Raw genomic sequence first — 20,987 nt, 5'->3', positions numbered from 1 at the left:
AGACCCTCGGCAAAGAGTTTTTTTTTTGGTTTTTTGAACCCAATTTTTTTGTGGCGCTATAATACATTATTTAAATCTCAATTTTAAAATTTGGGCCAAATTTGACTTTTTTTGATATATTTCCCTAATTTATTTCTTTTGGTTGATTTTTTTCGAATATTTCAAATTTGAACTGCAGGTGGATGGAATAATGAAATTTAGTGATTCTAAAAATGTTATTCATGGTATTTGGTGTATGTTGAGTCCCTATCCACGAACTCGCATCAAATTTCGGGCATCTTCTTCATGTAACATGACGAGGAACTTGTCGGAAAAGTGTTTTTAAATTATATAAAATCCATACGAAGTCCGAAAATCATGAAACTTGTCGAGGTGTCATTTTATCGCATGTGTAGGCTATGGTAAAAATTTGAGAAGGTTTCGAGCAAGTTGTGACGTCGGATGCCTAAAACCCAGACATCTCCGGCAAGAAGCTACTACAGCACAACGTACTAGTCACCTGCAGGAGCGAATGGTGACGCTCATGAGCCATCAGTCTGCTAGGCGGGAGCGGCAGGGCGACACCGACGCCGACGGCGCCTCCGCGACCAGCTGGTTCCCCGCGGGCGCGGCACTGGGGGTTGCAGGCCTCGCCACCGCTTCCACGGCCATCACCACCTGCATGGCCATTTCGTCCCAGCCGTCCGACGACCCGCCGGCGGCGGCGGTGGACGACTCCAGCCGCTGCTACCTCCTCCTCGCGCTCTCGGGGCTCTTCTACGCGGGGATCGCCGAGCTCGGCGCCGCCGTCTGGGTGATGGCCGAACCCCGCGGGCGCGGCGCTGCCGGGAGGAAGCTCGTGTACGCGTCCCTCGTCCGGCTGACGGCCGCCGTCGGCCTAGCCGTGGCCACGCTCTTCAGCTAGTGACGTGCGTATACGTCGTACGACGTTCGGTCGTTGTCGTCTCGGTTGCATGCGTTGCGTTGTCCAGCTAATAATATAAGTGGATGAGGCCGTGCTTAAATTCTCCATGCTGGGAGGTGATGATCACGCACGTATCGCTTTGTTCCACTTCCATTCAAGGGTCGTGCGTGCGCGTGTACGGTTGCGTCCAGGTCCAGTGATCAAGTCGTCGTCGAGTTGAGTTTATTTAATTAATTATTACTCAGTCTCATATATATTACCGTATGTGCCCTCGTGTTTCCTGTACTACAACTGAAAATATGATGCTGCATTCTTTCAAGTTTCAACTCTACCGTACCTTTCGGTGAAGAGACGATCCGACGGAGGCACGTATTCTACAACTAATTTTAGATCTCCAAGGGACTCCATCTTCGTAGTTTCATTCCGAAACTGTTTACAAATTTGGATATCAAAATCTAAGAATTTAAAACGAATCTTTAATGCTTGAAATGACTTTAAATAAAAAAAATTGTTTTTAGATCTCGCCGAGCACTGCAACTTTGGTATCGACTATGTCAACATCAAAAGGTCATTTGAAAAATCTAATAGCTTAAATACATATTTAGGGTTCTAAACAACTTCAAATAAAAAAATTGTCAACTACAAAGTTCCAGATCACATTGAGAGCTACAACTGGTCAATTCCATGTCAGTATTTAAGATCATTCGAATATTCTAAATTTTGAATTTCAAAATCTAAGAACTTAGAATAAAATTTTGATACTCATATCATATGCAAAAGTTACCAAATTTGTTGGTGATAATTATTTACAGAGGCGGACATCTGAATACGTCCGCTTTTGTCAATAAATTTATAGGACCACGAAGCAAAAGCCACATAGGCCTGATTTGTTTTGTTTTCTTTTCCACAAAGAAAAAAAACGCAAGTCTCTGTTGGGCCCGAAGGCTGGAGGTGACTGGGCCGGGCCACCACATCGGACGCCTCTTGTGCATGCGGTGGGCCAAGTCCTAGACTACTAGCTAAGGATATGGTTAGCTTAGCTAGGAGTAGATGCTTAGCGCGAGGATATGGTAAGACCACGTCGTATTACACGCTGACCCATGATGGGAGTTCGTTCATCCATGCGTCCTTGTTAAAAAAAAATGGTTTCCATGCAGTGCGGGGTCAAGCACGTGGCCCGCTGCAGTTGCCATGGCCGGCCCGTCTCCCCACCGACCGGTACACGCCTTCGTCTCCAACGTCGTGGTGCCATGCCTGCGTGAACGGGGCTACGGTGCACGGCCCACGGGAAAGCGATCGTGCATGCTCTGCACTCCTGGTCCTGGACCGTGGACAAGATGTTCTGTCTGTGAATGATGGACAATGGTATGCACAATTGTCGTTGAATGTAGTGACATTGATGGGATGAGAGACCAGAAAAATGCACTTGCTTCATTTGTTATATAGGGGCAAAAAAGTCTTTTCCAGTCTCACTCGACAGCAAATGTGGCTAACCTATGACAACGGTGGCACGTAACGAAAGGAAGATTAAGACTAATGGTAACAATCAAGGGAAGCTATACTTACATACTTTTGAATGGCATACAGGAGATCCGGAGACGTATAAATTTTGATGGCAGACAAGAATTTGGAATGCAGGGTAGTATTGAAACATTGATCTTTCATTGACATGGTCTAAATTAATAATCGAGAAATCTAGACGTTTGGGTAGGATTTTCGTTTACTGACCGATTAATTTCTTATAACTTACTTTTTTATCTTTACAAAATAAGCCAGCAAACATGGATGTTTTTCTAAAAATTTTCGTAGACCTCTTTTCGATGAAAAATCTTTTTTTTATGTAATTCTAAATGTGAATCAAGTCTCCGTGTTTTATTGGTGAAACTGAATACTTGAAATTCAACGGAACCTCTGTTTTCTTGTTTTTCTTATTTAACCATAAATCAATATTTTTTTTCTAATCTAGAATCCAAGTTTAATCGAAACAAACACACCAGTAAACTCTCTTTTTTAATCACTGGTACCTCTACTGTACTAGGAACGAATGAATGGCTGAGGTTCCCACACGCTGACGCAAGAAATGCTAAGTTGGATCCGGCCAAGGTTCAGAACTTGCACCTGTGTCTGTGCCTCTGTGGGCAAACAGAGACAGCTGGACTGATCCCCTGTAGCATATACAGTAGTAGTATTTTATTATCTAGTAGCAAAATATGTCCGTACGTTGCAACGGGACATACAGCTTGTATCGCTTGATAATTTATTGTGCTCCATCTCTTGATGCGTGCGGTCATCCGCTTGTCGCCACGTCCATTTATTTAATTTTAATTTAAAGTGTAAAAGATGTATTTTTTAAAATGAGAAAATACAATGAAACCCACATTGGAAAGTAGATTTTCACAATTTATTTAAATGCTAGCAGTAATCTAGGGCACCAGCAATATCTATCTTGAGCATTGTACCGATAAAGGATCGTTGTTGTTTGAAGCTCATGTGAAAATAAACAAAACAGCAACACCCTATATTATTAGAAAAAGCGCAGCAATGTTCCTTTCTCCACTGGCGCGTTTGATAGAGCTTTAGCCAAAACAAGGCTGTGTTTAGTTCAGCCGAATTGGCGCCGGCAGGAATAATTGTCCAATTGTTGTCTAATTAGGCTCAAAACGTTCGTCTCGCAAAGTACAACCAAACTGTGCAATTAGTTTTTGATTTCGTCAACATATAGTACTCCATGCATGTACCGCAAGTTTGATGTGACGGGGAATCTTCTTTTTGCATAGTGCCAAATTCTGAAATTTAGGGGCAACTAAACAAGGGCCAACTCAAGCTGTAGATAAATCAGCTTTTTCTGGCTTGATCTTTACGGGTTAAAAAAAACGTTTGGTAAAACATTTTGTTCGAGTGGTTAAAAGTACGATATTTCCCTTTTTTATTTTATTTTCTTGTCTTGTCTTTTTTTATTTCTCTTTATTATTGTTTTTCTCTCTCTTTACCTTATCCGAGCATCTCCAGCAGGCTACCTAAACTCACTACCTATCCTATATTTAGGTAGTGGAGGCCAAAAAACTCACTCCAACGGGCTACCTACTTGACTACCTACTTTTGTTGGCCCAACGAATTCTTACCTCCACTACCCACTTCTGTTGGACCAACAAAGCTGACTATCTATTTTTTTCACACACGCGCTCACCCTCCTGCGACAGCACACAACTCCTTCCCCGACACCCGTGCCTGGTGGCCGGATGCAGGCCTTCCTCCCCCACGCCGGTGCCCCGCTCTCTCTCGGCAAGGGCACCGACCTTTAGCAAAAGTAGTTAGGGAAAAGCTAAAATTTTACCTTTTTATTAATAGGTATATATTTGAATTTGAATTAGGATTCATATTCCTATTCTTATTCAGGCTCAGAGAGATCTATTTGTTCTAGAGAGATCTATTTGTCCTAACTATCTAGGTCATATAAGTCTAGACGGAATAAACTCTCGACTACCGGTAGCTAGGGGGAGGTGGACAAAAAAATTAGATGAAAAAAGAAAGATGGTAAAATTTTTTGTCTCTTTATTATTAGGTAATATATTCTATCAGCAACTTACCGGCCTCAAGCGTTGAGGATCTTGATCGTGGACGTCCTTTCCTTTAGAGGCCCTGTTCATTTGAGCTTGTTTGGCTTATAAGTCATGGCTGAAAATACTGTTGACTGATTTAATGTGAGAGAAAAATAATATTCGTTGGCTGATAAACCAAATACGACCAAACGAACGTGCCGAGAGATTGTCGACCGCGTCCTTATCCGCGCAGCTTTGCACCGCCATGGCGTGCGAGATATTTGCGCTGGCCATGCGGACGTGGACTTAGCTTGTTCGGCTGCACTTTAAGCCGGCTTGTTCGACTTATTTTTCCAACCAAAATAATATTTTTCTCTCACAATATTTCAACATACAACAGGGTTTCCAGACTACCAATAATCAAGCTCAACCGAACACTCGCGGCCTGCTGCCCGTCCTAGCCGTGGGCGCAAGTGGGTCGTGGAGACAGACGCCTGCTGCGTGGCTCTCGAGCAACTGCCGTGTGGACAGCCGCGGGACCCACGCGCGGGGGCATGTCGCACACCTGTCCCGTCCACCTGAGGGCCTCAGCCAGCCAAACCGCCTCCGCGCCGCGTTTTCCCAATCTGGAAATTTACCACGAGACCGGGCGTGCGCGTGCCACAAACATACGAGTAGTACATCCCCCCTTGGTGATTGGTGAATGACCCCCGTCCGCCCGCCGTCACCGACCGCCGGGCCCCATCCCGACCTCCCCGTCCCCAACTCCCTCGCGCAGCGCAGGCCGCAGGCGAGCAGCCTCCAGCAACCGCTCGCTCCCCTGCTCCTCCTAGCGTGCGTGAAGAGAAGGGAGGTCGGCAGCCGGCTACACTGGCGGCTCGGGTTGGAGCGGGCGGGAAGGCGATGGCGCGTCGTCGCGGGCGCGTGGAGATGCGGCGGATCGAGGACCGGGTGAGCCGGCAGGTGCGCTTCTCCAAGCGCCGCTCGGGACTCTTCAAGAAGGCCTTCGAGCTCTCCCTCCTCTGCGACGCCGAGGTCGCGCTCCTCGTCTTCTCCCCCGCCGGCAAGCTCTACGAGTACGCCTCCGCCAGGTGATTAATTTCAATTCCCCCTCGCTCCCCTTATTGTTGCTCGCTCATCCGATTAGTAAAGCTACTATAAGCAAGGGCGGCCGGGACTATGGATCGACTGGAGGCCTGGAGCAGTTCGTCGGCCTCGATCCCGTTGTCCCGCGGCGAGCCGCCGCCTCGCCATCCAGACTGTCCCCCGAGTGGCACCACCTTGCATCATGTGAGCATGACCCCTGTCCCTCTGCGTTCGTCCACCTGTTCCGGATCTTGCCTTAGACCTGCTACAGCTCCGGCCGGGTGTGCTGTGCTCTGCTCTGCCTTAGGCCAACAGAAGCGCGCCCCTGTCTCCTCTCACCATGCGCACGTGCTTTGCGTGCGGTGCGGATGGAACTGGGCTCGCTTCGCTTGAGACTTCCAGAGCGCGCCCGTGAGCCGTTGACATCCGACTTACTACTTATTTATTTATTACTGATAGCTGGTGTTCGGAGAGAGAGAGAGGAATTTCAGTTCCGCCGCCGTCACTATGCAAATTCCTTAAGGCTCCGTTCGTTTACACCGTTTCCGGTCACCAGGAATGCTTCCGGCCCTATAGAAAATATATGGTCAATCCTGATGGAAACGGTTCCGGACGTCATTCCTGGGGAACCGAACAGGGCCTAAGGGCCCGTTCGGTTGATGCCATTCCTCACCGGAACATATCCAGATGAAGTATGGCTGTATAAAATTCAATAGTATTCCTGGCCGGATCTGTTCCGGGCCTTCAATACCTGGAAACCGAACGTGCCCTAAATGGAAAGTACGGAAAATTGGCTGGGGATCAAGATTTGTCTTGCCTTTACGCTGAGTGCCCTTCCTACTCCCAGATGCTAATCCAATCCATCCAAGCCCGGTTAGCTTGAACTTATCAGTCTAGCTTATATGTACAGTATTTTTCTCTCGCAACAAATCAGTAAACAATATTTTTCAGCCTAGTTTTTCAATAAAATGAAAGGGGCTAAGATATAACCGTATAAGCTTTCGGTAGTTATTTTTCTTTATTTAAGGCATCATAGTACTACTGTTCAAAGCAAATTGTGTCATATATACTACTTCCAATATTTTAAGTAAAGTATCTCTTTTCTATTGAAAGCATTTTATTTAAGATATTAGTACTAGCACAACACAGTGTTCTAACTTGTATGAGCGCAGATCATGAGTCTGAATCATATACGAGATACAGAGAGCGTAACACAATATGTATTAGAATTGAATTCTATATCTACAGGCTTTGGAATCTATTTGATTTAGTTGAATGAGTCTGGACCAGTCTTATCCAACAAATATAGCTAACTCGTTAGAGCAGGGCCCCTACTTATGTCCTTAACATCAAATTCGAGGGCTAGAGCCGCTCCAACAGAGCCCTTACTAGGTTCTACAAATGAGAGGCCCCTCAAATTTTCCCTCGGCCTTCATTCCTAGGTATCCTACCTCAGACCCTCAAATGACGGTTTCGGTCGTTTCCCTTCCCGTGTGCTAGTGGAATAGCGCCTGCCCATCCACCGATAAGGCCTCCCTTTGCAGTGCGGGTAGGCATGTCTCCCTTCCCCTAGTTGCACGAATCTCCAACGGTTGGCTCCCTCCATGGCAACCTCTCTCACCGGCAACACCCTTCCTCGGGCGCGACTCCCTGCGTGGCTCCCTCAGCGAGGCCCGCCCCTTGACTTTTCTCTCGGCGAGCCCCTTCCCATCTCGAATCCTCTCCCCTAGTGAGCCTCCTCCTGGACCTGACTTCTCTCCCTTGCAAGCCCCTTTCGGGCCTTCCACCTGACCCGACTCATGTCAACGGTGAGCCATTCCACCCGCCTTCCCCTCGCCGTGGCGTGCTCCTCCCGTTTCAGGCTCTCTCGGGTCCTCTATAGTTCAATCGGTTAGAACTATGGTGGATGATGAGTGGGTCCCATATAGTAATGTCTACTGAAATGGATTTAAAGATCCTGACTTGAGAGCTTCTGTTGAAGTAGATGTAAAAAACATGTCTCTAAAAATAAAGGGACCTCTCGAATCAAAGTAGAGGCCCTAATTTGAGGGCTTCTGTTGTAGATGTTCTTATCATTGGCATACCTGATCCTTGACGGCGCAACAAGTTGTACAAAACCTATTACATCGCATGGGTATGTTTGCCAATAAAATATTAAAGTTATTAGTAGGGACATGAATAATAGTTGTCCTCTTCCACAAGTTGCATGACAAATTTGCCTCTATTGGAAAGTTCTATTATGCAACAATAGAACTTTCATTTCTTTCTTTAGAGCACCATAAGGCTAATTATAGTACTACATAATATTGTATCATACAAAATGTATTTTTTCATCTTTTAAAAAGATGTATTAGGAATGGAGAAAGTTCTTTCAGGTATATATTTGCACAATCAATTTCTAGTACGATACATAAATAAACATACTCCCACCTTCAAGGTATATTTTGACAGTTAATTTCTTGTACAAAATATAAATAAATATACTCCATTTGTCCTAAAATATAAGATATTGGGTATTAAAGTGTCGCAAAAGATTTTAGTGTATTAACTCATCAAGCCATTAGGTCTTGTTTGGGTACCCCAGCAATTAGTAATAATCAGATTATATAATCAAATTTTGATCCAAATAAGATTGATTATATAGTAGATTATTATAATCAAAATTCTTAATTGCCATAATCCCATAATTCAGGTTATAGGGGATTATAGGTGTTGAAAATCCAACTTATCTCCAACCGATTGTCCAACTTGTCAAACTATAAAGGATAAGATAGGAATGTCTCGCATTTACCGACCACAATCAATCATCATAATCCATAGTCCCCAAAACTCTGATTATTATAATCCATAACCGTGACTATAATAATCCTATACATAATCTAGATTATAATGATCTAGCTATGATCCAAATAGACCCTTAATTTTACATATGTACTTACTATTAATGTCTATTGTCTATCCACCCACCAAACTTGAAAAGGGGTAAGCATATTATGTCTCCACGGTTAATGGAGGGTTACATGGCATCGTCAGCTGAAAGACCGGGATTATGTTTTTCAACCAAGAAAAACTCAGGAGGTGTAGGACTTCATGACAATGCTTCAATGAGGAACATGACGCAAAAAACATCACCATTGCTGGATTGATAGAGAATCCAAGCAAGACATTCACCCAGAAACACTGCCCAGCCCAACCCCCAAATCATGTGGCCCTACCATTACGCACCAAACAAGCCCTCGTCATGCGAGTCTAGCCAATGAAGCAATGTACGTAGCATGCCACCGTTAGTGGGAAGATGTTGCTACACTGACTAAGCCACAGGCGTGCGTGACCTTACAACATGACACTAGTTTCCACCAGCCTCTACTACCAGACCAAATAGGTTAACATGCATGGCGACACCAATCTTCTACACAAGGCAACAGCCGCCTCCACTACCGCCGCCACACCAAACCAAACAAAGAGCTTGCAACCACCACTGTTGAAAATCCAAGGCAGCCAGCCATGAAGATCTGCCTTCAACTGGTTCTGCAAAAACAAGTCACAGACATGTGCAACCATCCGACGCTAGTCCACATGGACCGTAGCCAACCAAGTCATCGCCAAGTCCTTGTAGATCTCCAAACAAGAGATCAATAGCCATGTTGTTCACTTGTCGAAGAGGCTGTCATGTCCGCTGCACCACAGCACCCACCCATGCTACCCCCACACGGGCCGCGCCAACGCTAGTGACCTAGCAGCCACACCGCCCCTAAGAACCAGTCTAAAGTCGTCGAGTGGTGACCAGACCTAACCACCCCTCCTCCAGCCAATCTTCCGCTGCTTCACCATAGAGAAGGTGGACTAGCCGATGTCATGCTTACCAGTGGAGGACCATAGAGGTCGCCTCCCTGGTGCCGACCTCTGGCAGTGGGCCGATGGTGCCACCCCGCAGCACGGTGATGAAGGCGGCCTCAAAAAGGTGCCAGCCACCACGTCGTGGACTGGGTTGATGGCTTGCCCCCTTCCTCGCTGCCTGCCTCGTATAACAACTACTAGAGCCATGCGTCATTGTCCAACGAAGGCAGCCCAACCAGCACTGAGCTTGCAAAGATCTATTCATAGGAATGCTGGATTCGGTCACCACGTTGTCGGAACTTGCTACCGGGCCACTAGATTTGTCACTAGACAGGGTTAGCAAGAGTCCTTGAATGTTATTCTTATCTCTCCTATTCGGTATGCTATAATCAAAAGGATTTATGTTATGTTTTATGTTATTGTATATGATCTCAAACTAGGAAACTATATAGCGTTTTTATTCTACATGCCATAGTAGTGCTCGCAATAATTGTAGTGGGTCTAAATTCCATAACTACAAAGGTAGCATTAAAAAATTAGCATATTAGAACTTGACAAGTCGCTATAGTGACTATATTTTTAAATTTTTGTTCATCTAACTCTTTTTTATTTGAAAGTTATACTTTAAGGTTTAAATTTTAGTTGGGTAGGCTATTTGTTATGGTGGGAGATACGTATGTTTTGTGTAGCTTTATGGTTTTAAATATCACTAAACTTAGCGCCTGCTATATTGCCGGTTACGTGCTACCATACACTTGACAACAATTTGCTACTAACCCTCACCTATTATTTACTACCATGTCTCAAAACATTGTTAATTATTATATATTTATGATTCACAATTATATAAATTTATGATATCTGATTATATGCCTAATTTAATTGTGATTTATATGTATTTTTTATTTGTTATATTGGGTTGAAAAACAACCATAGACATTCTACTTGCACGGCGTCCCACCAGAAAGGATCAAGATGTTCAAGAGGGGGGGTGACTTGGACTCATTCTAAATTTCTTTGTAATAATTAAATCCTATTGTTAGCCTAATTAACTCCTTGTGCCTAGAAAATGTTTCTAATGTTCTATCGCACAAAAAGTCTTGCAACCTAAGTTCCAATCCTACTCTAGCATGGCAATTCTATGAATGTAAAGACAAGTATTGAATTGCTCAAAGTAAATGCTCAAAGTAAATAGAGAAGGAGGAACGCGGCGATGTTTTACCGAGGTATCGGAGAGTCACCGCTCCCCACTAGTCCTCGTTGGAGCACTCGCGCAAGGGTGTAGCTCCCCCTTGATCCGCGCAAGGATCAAGTGCTCTCTACGGGTTGATTCTTCGACACTACGTCGCGGTGAATCACCCACAACCGCTCACAACTTGAGTTGGGTCATCCACAAGCTCCACCGGATGATCACTAAGCTCCCAATCACCACAAAGCCATCTAAGTGATGGCGATCACCAAGAGTAACAAGCACGAACTCTCGCTTGACCACAACAAGCCTAATGAGAAGGGTGGATGCACACTTTGCTACTCTTGATCTCACTAATGAGGGCTCTCTTTGGGATTCTCAAATCTCAATCACCTCACTAGGACATTGCTCTTCTTGGCACTCTCAAAGGTGTTTCTCAGCTGTTGAAATGAGCAAAAGTACCCCCACACACGAATGGAGGAAGTATTTATAACATGAGCTGAAAAACGAATCGTTATGTGCCTCTGCGGGGTGACCGGACGCTCTGGTCATGTTGACCAGACGCGCCGGTCAGTTCACCTCGAACTCTAGTGCTTAAAGTGTGACCGGACGCGTCCGGTCGTGATTTTCCCTCTCTGGAACCTTACTGGAGTCGACCGGACGCTGGCCCTCAGCATCTGGTCACTTCACCTCTCAGCGTCCAGTCACTTTCAGATGACTTCACCTTGATCAAATGAACTGACCGGACTCTGCGTCAGCGTCCGGTCAGTATTTGACCCTCCATTCACTTCGAACTTTCAAACGTACGTGAATGAAGTTTGCTCCAATGGATCTAAGGGCTTTTTAGGAGCTACCTAGTGCTAGGTTTAGCAAGTGTGCACCACACCTAACCCACTAGACTCATCTAGGTCAAGCTACCCGTCCATACCCCCTTAATAGTACGGCCAAAGGAAAAACAAAGTCTTAAACTACTCTAAGTGTCTCTTCAACACCAAACGATACTTAGAACTAGTCCATCCTTAACCTTGTCGTCCATCCTTTGAAAATTGAAACGATTTCCATCGTAAGGGCATGACCACCATGATAGCCCAATCGATCTCCATTACCATGACCTAACTTAATTGCCTCTGCAAAACACACGTTAGTCATAGTAATCATGTATTGTCATTAATCACCGAAACCCAACTAGGGGCCTAGATGCTTTCACCACTGTACTCTATGACCACCACATTCTATGACCTACATGAAACTAGGCAAAGGCGCAGTGCTTCACTTATTCATTCAAACACAAGAATTTGGTGCAGCGAAAGGATTATAGAAGAAAACTACAAGATGTGATGGCGATGATGTTGATGATACTGAAATTGTATAGTTGTTATGAGTAAATATAGACATGCATTTTCTTGCTTATTTGAAATATTGTATTTTAAACCTATTGTTTTTGAACTTGTTTACCTTTATTTATAGTTTATATTTGAGAGAACTACATACAAATATAATTTTATATTTTGACATAAAAGAATAGTATTATATTTAGTTACTATACACACACTTATAAAATGGGTAGCGACATCTTTTGGTGACTAAAGTTAATTCTCACAACTAAATACAAAATACCTAAAATATTTGTTGAGACTTTAGCATAGGAAAGAGAAAACCTACAATAGTGTAACCAATATAGGAAAAATGACATGAACATATAACAATAGAAAAAAATATGCCATACTAATAAGACACAAATAAAAATAAGAACCACCATGGCAAAATTGACAAATAGTTGAGTATTTGTATAATTATATAATTGCTATATTCAAAAGAGATAATATTATGTTAGTTACGTTGAGCAAACATTCTCATACATATTGCTATATTACCTCGGTTGAAGATAAAAAGCATAAGCTCACATTCTTTGTCACAATGTATTACAAGTTTCTATTGTACAAAACATTATGGTTTAAACAGTTCTATTTTTATACCATCAAAGCTGATGATATAATATACCACAAAAAAATGTCATAGTAAATTCACAAAATCATGTCACTTTCGCATACATTTATGCTTCTTAATGACAAAAGACAATAAACATTTGAAAAAGTGTTTAGACGTCGTTTCCATTCTTTAGATTTTTTTTTTGAAAAAATGGTTTAGATAATTCATTGTCTTCAATACTTAGCAACATTATTTAATAGTAGCAAAGAAGTTTCTCCTTATTGAATAATATGTTGTTTTTTGATTTGGTAACACCATCGTATCTTCTTTTAAGATCATTCACATCATCCTAAACGACAATAGGATTGGTATGCTATGATAGTATCATAGGGCTATTTGACTTGGAATACAATCTTCATTAGCAATAATGGAATGTTGAAGGAAGATATACTAATTGACAATAGTAGAATGCCCTATGAAACAAGAATAATATTAGTATGCCCACACTAACCATGCATGTTAAGTTGTAACAACATATATAACGATAAATTGATTTTCCATTCCTTCTATGTGCATTGCTATTATGCTTGGAACCTATTTTTTCCTTAAATTGTGCTTGATAAATATGCGAATGAGAATGCTAACTTGAGTATGGTTGTTCTCACCTCGTATATTGAAGCAAGCAAAGTCAAACCAACACTATAAGTGATTTCACATGACCTCGCCTAGCAAGCAGAGTTAAATCAACACATCAAGTGATTTCACATGATCTCACCTAATCACTATTTTTGACACTCTTCTTCCACCTTTTCCACTCTTTTCGCTCAAAACTGGTTTGTGTCTAGTCAACCTTAGTTTTGTATAGTTTGAATATAGTTGTCTTTGCTAATGCACTCAGATATGTTGATCACTTGCAAATTATACTCAAGAAAGCTACCTCTTCTATATATATACACTGTATGGACATGATGTATAAAAGCTCACTGGAGTCATTACTCTTATATTTCTTGACATTTTTTTCCTTGAGCATATCTAGAAGGGCTCTTTTGTTGTCCTAAAAACCCATCACTGGGTGACTCTCAAGTTATGAACATGTACTCAACTTATTCCATATGTTTTGTGTCCTTTCATAGCTATCATTCTCAACTGTCTAGGATTAAGGGGCAACACCTAAGAAGAATTTTATATTTAGCTTTCAAGGAAAGGAAAGGAAATGAGAGAAGACAAGAAAAGTTGGTTATCAATTTCACTTACATGCATAGCAATGGAAGAAAACCAAGTGGGTAGAGCCATGTGCATCAATTGGACTCTAGCACCCCAATATAAAACATGTCATGTAAACAAAAGGCTTGCGCATCCCATGTTCTCGTAGATTTCACAACATTTGAAGATGGAACTTTTTGTTGGGAGTTGGAAGTGTGTGGAAGAAAATTTACCAAGCTAAATCAAACTACTCGAACCATGGGGCAATTAACTCCCAATCCCAATATGTATAAAGAGTGCAAAAGCCTAACCAAACATTTAGTTAACAACTTCCTCCTCACAACCCACCCTACCCAACCTAAAACCTCTTGGATTTTCCACATGTGGCATATAGGTCTAGTCACTTTGAGACTTTGACTCCTCTAGTACCTAATACCTAATCATAACTTCAGAACCTAGACGGCTTAGATGGTTGTCTTGGTATGTAGTGGTCCAAACTCTAGACTCAGATACAAGGAACATCACCTTACATTAATAAATATGATAGGGTATGTATGGTAGAGAAAAGTCTATTTTTCGGACGGCTAACTTTGATATCTAGATGGCACCATATCGAGGACTCTCAAAGCTATAGATCATCTTGCATTGCAATCATTTCTTCTTCAAATGAATAGATTTGAAGCCCATCAATACCATGCTCTACTCATCTTTATCGCCCATTGGAGGTCCATGTTTTTTCCTTTAGAATCCTTGTCCCATAGAATATCTATTTTTATTGCCTTTTTGGTTTGATCCTAGAGCTTCATATAAATATGCAAAAAAAATCAATGAGCTACATCTAAATACACACCCTTTATCTTTGAAATTATGGTAATAAAATCACATAAGAGATTTCTCCATGTTGTGATTCAAGGGAGTAAAAGGCAAAAGAATATAAATAAGAATTTCATAAACAGAAATTGTCTTAGTTCTTTACATTTACTTGTGTAATTGCTTGATACAAGGATTGCCGTGATTATGGACTTGCATATATGTCTAGTAGCTCCTATTCGATTCATCAAACTTTGAATAGTATCTATATTCCCTCTAGACTTTGGTCACATCATGTCATTTTAGGACAAACTTTGGTCAAACCTTAAAAGTACAAACATCAAATAACTTTTGAATCTATTAGTTTGGATAGATGCTAAAGTGTCATAGTTGTATTCTAAGATAGTTATGAAATCTTGAAAATATATTCTAGATGATAATTGGCCCCGTTCGGCTTACCCATAAACCGGCTTGTTCGGCTTGTTTTTTCAGCCGAAACAGTATTTTTCTCTCACAACAATTTAGCCAGAACAGTGTTTTCAGCCAGTTTCTAGCCAAGTATCAGCAAGCCGAACGGTGGTGATCCAATGTATGCATCAAAAACCGTGCAAAGTTAGATGTGACAAGTAGGTTGTATCATGGCTCAGTTCTGATGTTTTTATATGATCAAGAATATAGCATTGAGAACTCTTAAAACATCTAGAGAAACAGTGGTGCAAAACCTTTATGAGAACTAAATAGAGTAGAATAGCAGTATGGAATGTGATGGACTAGGGTATGAACTCAACTTTCTTGGCCTATCAAGTCAAATTCAAAACCATAAGGAAATGAGACATCATAATAATAAATTGTTTTCGACTGTAAGATTCAGGATGTAATTCATAATAATATACTCTTACCTCCAATAAAACTGGGTGCAGTTTTGTTCCACATGAGGTGAATATACATAAACTGATTTTCCAAGAGTACATTATGCAATGAGCTAATATCATACTCAACTTTTCTCCTTTTCAGCATAGAGGATACATATAACCGCTATCAGCAATTTTCTAGAGAAGGAAGGAATATGAATGACGATCAAAATAAAAACAATGTAAAGATCTTGATGTGGTTTTTCCAATACATAACATGCAGCCTACAGTTGCCCAGCTTTTGATCATATTTTTAGAAAGAATCAGTCTTTACATACTGTGACACTTTCCAGTTGCCAGCATCAAACAAAATGTTCTGTTGGCACTATGCAGAATGTCCTGTTTGTACAGTATGCAAAATACCAGAACAAATATATAATATCAAACTTTTGATAAATGTAGCTTACTAGGGTGTTTCTGGTACAGAACAAGGATGAAGCTTCTTCAGATTTGCAGTTGATGCTGAGCGAGATTGCATCCTGGTACACCCAGAATTCAGGATTTCCACCCACTTTTCTTTGCCACTTTTGATAAATGATTATAATTGCTTCAAACCAGCAGGTCTCCCCAGAGCAATGCTGACGAATCAGATGTCAATGAGCTGGAGAAGCTGGAAAATCTTCTGAGAAATGCTTTGAAGGATACGAGATCCAGGAAGGTACGACATTTTTTTCTTGAAATCTGAACAATAAGCCCACAAGGCCACAAACAGGACCCTTGATTAATTTTCATAAAACTAACCAAAACTGTTTTCTACTTCTATCTTTGTGCCTTATTCAAGTTGAGATTAGTCCAAACTGTGGTGCCTTTGGGTAGCTAGTTCAGCATCTCACAGCTTTGGCGTACCTTCAGTTTGGTTAATGACAGCCCAATAATAAGGGAGTGCAGAATACCAAATTTCTTTGGATGCTGCTAGCTTTTGTTGTTTTCTTTGGATGTTGCTAGCTTCTGTCTTTGGACTTCGTGTAAATGCTGCTTTGCCTGGAAGTGGCACTGGAATGGGCAAGCACTGTTAGACAAGCTGTACTCTGTTTTCTTTACTTAATTGATCTTCAGTAAGGGCTTGCCCCTCCTGTTTTTCTAAAAAAAAGTTAGGAACCAGCGAAAGAGCATATATATCTTACCTAGCTTTCAGTGATACTTCTGCTATGAATGAGACAACATTTGGATTATATATGCTGCTTTACTGGATTAGCTCTAACAACGGGCTATCCGTGAGCCTTGTGTTGTAATCAGTCTCTCTGTAGCCTGCAGTCTGAAATGATCAGTCAGCTAAATTACTATTTAATACTGGCAAATGCAATCCAGTGCTATGCTAATTCCTACTTTGGTATGGTGATCAGATGCAGATGCTGGCGAAACAAAACAGTGGAGCGAGTACAAGCGGCCTGAAAAGCGAGGGCGCTACAAGTCAGGAGCAAGGAACGGCGTGAGCACAGATCTGTCCAGATGATGAGTGAATGTGGGCGTGGGCCTGCACCGTGCACCTACCTGGGATTGCTCCCTCTTACTGATCGATCGATGCTCGTACTGATTGTGGTCTTGTGGGTTGCGAGACTCTGCATTGTTGCCTTGTGTTAGCTTGGGCCTGCCAACCTGCAGTGCCCCTGGAGGCGAGTGTAGTTTGATGCTCCCCTTGTGTGTTGTGATATGCAGCCTACCTTGTAATGGCCAAAGTTTGGTGCTGCAAGCCTGCAACAACTGATCAGCTTGCATTTCGTGCTTGACAGTATATACAGTAGCGAGTTACTGCATTTGAGTTACTATACAATACGCCTTCTCAGATTAAAAAACTGGGCTACGTAGTTCCATCGAGCAAAATGATGGAATTGCAGAGGTGCTAGTTAAATAATACTCTATCCTAAAATATAAGTCATTCTAATTTTTTTGAAAGTCAAAGTATCTCAAATTTAACTAAATTTGTATATAATATAAAATGGTACCATTTGTAATATGATACTAAATAAATATCATTAGATTCTTTATTAATTAGATTATATTTTCGTACTATACCTATTTGATGTCATAAATTTTAGTAATTGTTTCTATAATTTTGATCAAACTTGATATGCTTATGACTTATAATTCGGAATGGAGTGAGTAGTTCTCGGTGTTTACGTATGCTGTCATCGTATAACTGGAATTGTTCCTAGGTTTGTGAATTGTGATTCCTTGACGTGGTACTAGTACATTATGCGCGCCATCGCGCGCGCCGGGAATTAAAGAGGAAATCAAATGGTATAGGTAAGCATAGCAAGTACTGGTAAATGCAGCGCAAAGCTACAAATTGTACTTATATTACATGGATGGATGCCATGAAGCCGGAATCTTTCGAGTTGGAAGGCTAGGGTAGTGTTACTGACACATTACAATAGCTCACGCCATATGTCCAGTGACAGGTTATAGCCTGGCATAGACTCTGGTACAGCGCAGTTAGTAGCAGGTAGGATTCGTAGGTTTATAAGATTAGATAGTGGGATCCTAGACTATACAAGAATGTTGACGACGAGGTTCAAAAGCACACAGATTGCGTGCCGGTATAGTAACCTAGGCAGCCAAGTTGTGAACCGGCGTTGTTGAGATCATTGTACATTGTGTTGAAGATGAGCTTGGTTGTACGCGTTGTGACTGCCATGCACAAGGCGATGCACCAAGTGGTTTCACAAGCTGTACAAAACATCAGATAGTTTGAGGTGATAATCGCAACGTTGAAGAAGGTGATTTTAAAAAACTATGGCAGTATGTATCTAAAAACCTGTATCATTTTTTCTGACTGCTTGATGATGATTTGCGTCCACCAGACTTGGCATATGGTTTAGTGTCCTGAGCTTTTGGCCTGCAAGCAGAGCATACTTATTATTGTTTAGAAGTTGCACAGAAGGATTATATGGTCATGTTCTAACCTATTGCCTGAAACAGTCTTGCAAAAAATGTGAATCTCCGATTGATAGTTAGTGTTTAATACCTTTTTGCTCTGTTGTCTAGGTGGTCTTCTGGATGATGTTCCTGTGTACCTTTATCGTGTCCGTTGATCTGGACGTCTATGTTAAGTTCCTGAGAGGTCTCATGAGCAGTTTCAGTGAAGGTTGTTTGATCCTATAGGAAAAGTATGTGATCGACAGAGGTTGCTGAGCATAGTTAACAGGAAGTTTGTATTCACATTTGTTATGTGTGGGAATGCAGGTCTAGCATCAGTATGTGTGTTGTAGAGTTTAGGGGGGGGGGAAAGATATGATTTGTGGGTAGAAAGAAGACAAACCTCCTCATGAGTAGATTGGTCCTCAAACAGCTTCCTCTTTGCAGGTTTCTTTTCAACATGGGTCGACGACTTTGCGGGGCTGGGAAATATAGTATCAGAAATTGTGAATCGGCAAGTAATGTTTGATTAACTAATCAGCGGTAAGCGTGAGCTGTAGTACTTTAAATATAGCAGGAATGTATAATATTCAAAGGTAGCACTGCATAACAGACCAATAGAGAACAGTGGGGCAGTGATATAAGATCATCTGAAGCAATACTAACTGTGGTGATGAAATAAACATAACCACACAATACTACTACTTTCATGTGACCAGGAGAAAAGTACGGTTGTATGTACAAGGATTTAAATTTATTAATGCCCATCGACCTGATGGTTTCATGTCGTGCTATTGATGATTCAGATGACAATCTTACACTACAAAGGTGAGTAGTTTACAGATGTCCCAGCAGTAAGGGGAAACTGTAGTAATCTAATTTGTAGCGACTTATTGAGTGTAATAGGAAGATAGCAAGAACAATTTGTTTTCATACATTTTGAGTATGCTAATTTTGGCAGTATAGCGTAAAATAGGTAACTCATGGGAAGAAAACAGCACACAGTTAGATATTTCTGACAATGAAAGTGGCAAAGTAATTAGTAATTGAGTTAGGAAATGCCAAGGGATGACCATTGTGACAGTAAGGCTGACACAAGAAAGAGGTCCAGATGTCTTGGTTGAATTTCACAAAACTTTTAAAGGTATGAATACTAATTCTCAGAGATACCATATGTCAACCAGCCTTCACAGGGTCAGATGAAACCATGTTCTGGACTATATAAACCATCTACCATTCAAAAGCTATCTTGTGCAGCCATTGTTAAACAGCGGGCAAGTTTAGAAACGGGTCTAAAAGTGCAGCAAAGCATAGAGATACTATATGTTAAGCATCCCTTAGACCAAACCATTTGTTTGATGGTATTATATGAACCACTTACCATTAAAGCGAATCTGTAGGGGCACTGTTAGATAGTTGGCAGATTTAGGTATAGACTTAACAGCGCGACAGGAACCTGGATGAGCTAGCAAATTGTATGTACACAGTTTGTGATATGAGATACATACTCAGCAATATTAGATGAAGGAGGGGTATGAGCAGTTTCAGGTTCCAGTGAGACCTGCACAGTGACGGGAATCAGCAGACATCATAGCGTCTGTAAATGATAGGCTCAGCTTCGAACAGTAAGCTTTAGTAGTTAAAGTAATTAGGGCGTACAATGTCCTTATATGCGTTAAGGAGATCACCTTGGTAGATGAGGTGTGATCATCTAAATTTTTAGCTGTGGACGCTATAGTTTGTCCAGCAGGTGGTAAAGTAGCTGGTTTTATTGGAGTAGGAGACTCGGCAGGTGGTGCATCTATCATCAAGGATGATGTGTTGGCTGTACTGGGCACAGTGGTTGTACCTGGTATGACCATCAAGGGTTTTGTTTGAGGAGGAACCTTGTTGGATCCTTCAATTGCTAGTGATCTTGGAGTGAATAGCCGTTTCTGGAAATCTTCCATAACACACTTGACCTGGTATTCTCTTGTCTGCTTTGAATAGTAATACTCACTTGTTAGGCCTACAACAAATGTATACTTGTTTCCGACAATAGCTGTTAGCCCAGGAGGTGTGGCACTCATTCTATCAGGAAGGTGAAAGAGAGACTCGCAGCTTTTCTTAATGATCTGCTGAGCAATACTGTCAAAGCAGAAGAACCGACCTTATGCAGTTTCATCTCTTGAAGCAAAGGTTAATTTGTATCTGTGAAATGGGTAATGAAAATGAATGGTGAAGAGTGTCATTGAATCTTAGGACTAAATAGCAGTGTGGTGTGTATGAAGAGGTAAGAAAGTAACTGTACCTTGGCATAAAATTTGAGGATCTGCAAGCAGCACACCAAGGCGCACCGCCGACCTGATCAGGACTTGATTTTTTGCATCGTCGGCAGCCTAGATACCACCATGAATCGTCATCTGGTACAACCGTAATTGTGACTGTGCAGTGAAGGCCTATTTCCTGTGGAAACAAACAGGCCAAAATTAGATATATTTTAGGATGCATTGTTTTGTATCAGTAATCGAACACTGAATGGTTTATAGGACATACAGGGAAGTCATACGGATCAAGTGCATTTAGCTCATTAAGCGACTTGTGCTCTATGACAATTTGTTCGTCCTCTTGTAGGTGCGTTGGTGATGAAGGAGGCAAATCTATTAGGAAGTGCTGATCCTAAAACCTAGAAGTTCAGAAGCGTGTTAATAACTAAATCTTTGTACAATATATAATGAAGGATG

At 41.7% G+C, this 20,987-nt stretch overlaps 1 protein-coding gene across 1 annotated transcript; it reads left to right on the top strand.

Moving 5' to 3' along the window:
• Positions 1-5,140: 5,140 nt before the first annotated feature.
• On the top strand, positions 5,141-17,260 carry LOC136457762 (MADS-box transcription factor 51-like). The gene is made up of 5 exons (XM_066457766.1): positions 5,141-5,534; positions 15,512-15,590; positions 15,835-15,890; positions 15,970-16,066; positions 16,752-17,260. Exons 1-5 carry the CDS (start codon positions 5,347-5,349, stop codon positions 16,839-16,841), a joined length of 510 nt encoding a protein of 169 aa, XP_066313863.1. The 5' UTR covers positions 5,141-5,346; the 3' UTR covers positions 16,842-17,260.
• Positions 17,261-20,987: the final 3,727 nt, after the last annotated feature.

This window comes from Miscanthus floridulus, chromosome 6 (assembly GCF_019320115.1).
Source record: "Miscanthus floridulus cultivar M001 chromosome 6, ASM1932011v1, whole genome shotgun sequence".
Classification (NCBI taxonomy): domain Eukaryota; kingdom Viridiplantae; phylum Streptophyta; class Magnoliopsida; order Poales; family Poaceae; genus Miscanthus; species Miscanthus floridulus.
This window is presented reverse-complemented; position numbering and strand designations above follow the sequence as displayed.

Coding starts and splice junctions, on each gene's coding strand:
- LOC136457762 (XM_066457766.1), top strand. CDS start 5,347: ATGGCGCGTCGTCGCGGGCGCGTGGAGATGCGGCGGATCGAGGACCGG. Junction 5,535..15,511: donor TACGAGTACGCCTCCGCCAG/GTGATTAATTTC, acceptor TCTCCTTTTCAG/CATAGAGGATACATATAACC. Junction 16,067..16,751: donor AGGATACGAGATCCAGGAAG/GTACGACATTTT, acceptor TATGGTGATCAG/ATGCAGATGCTGGCGAAACA.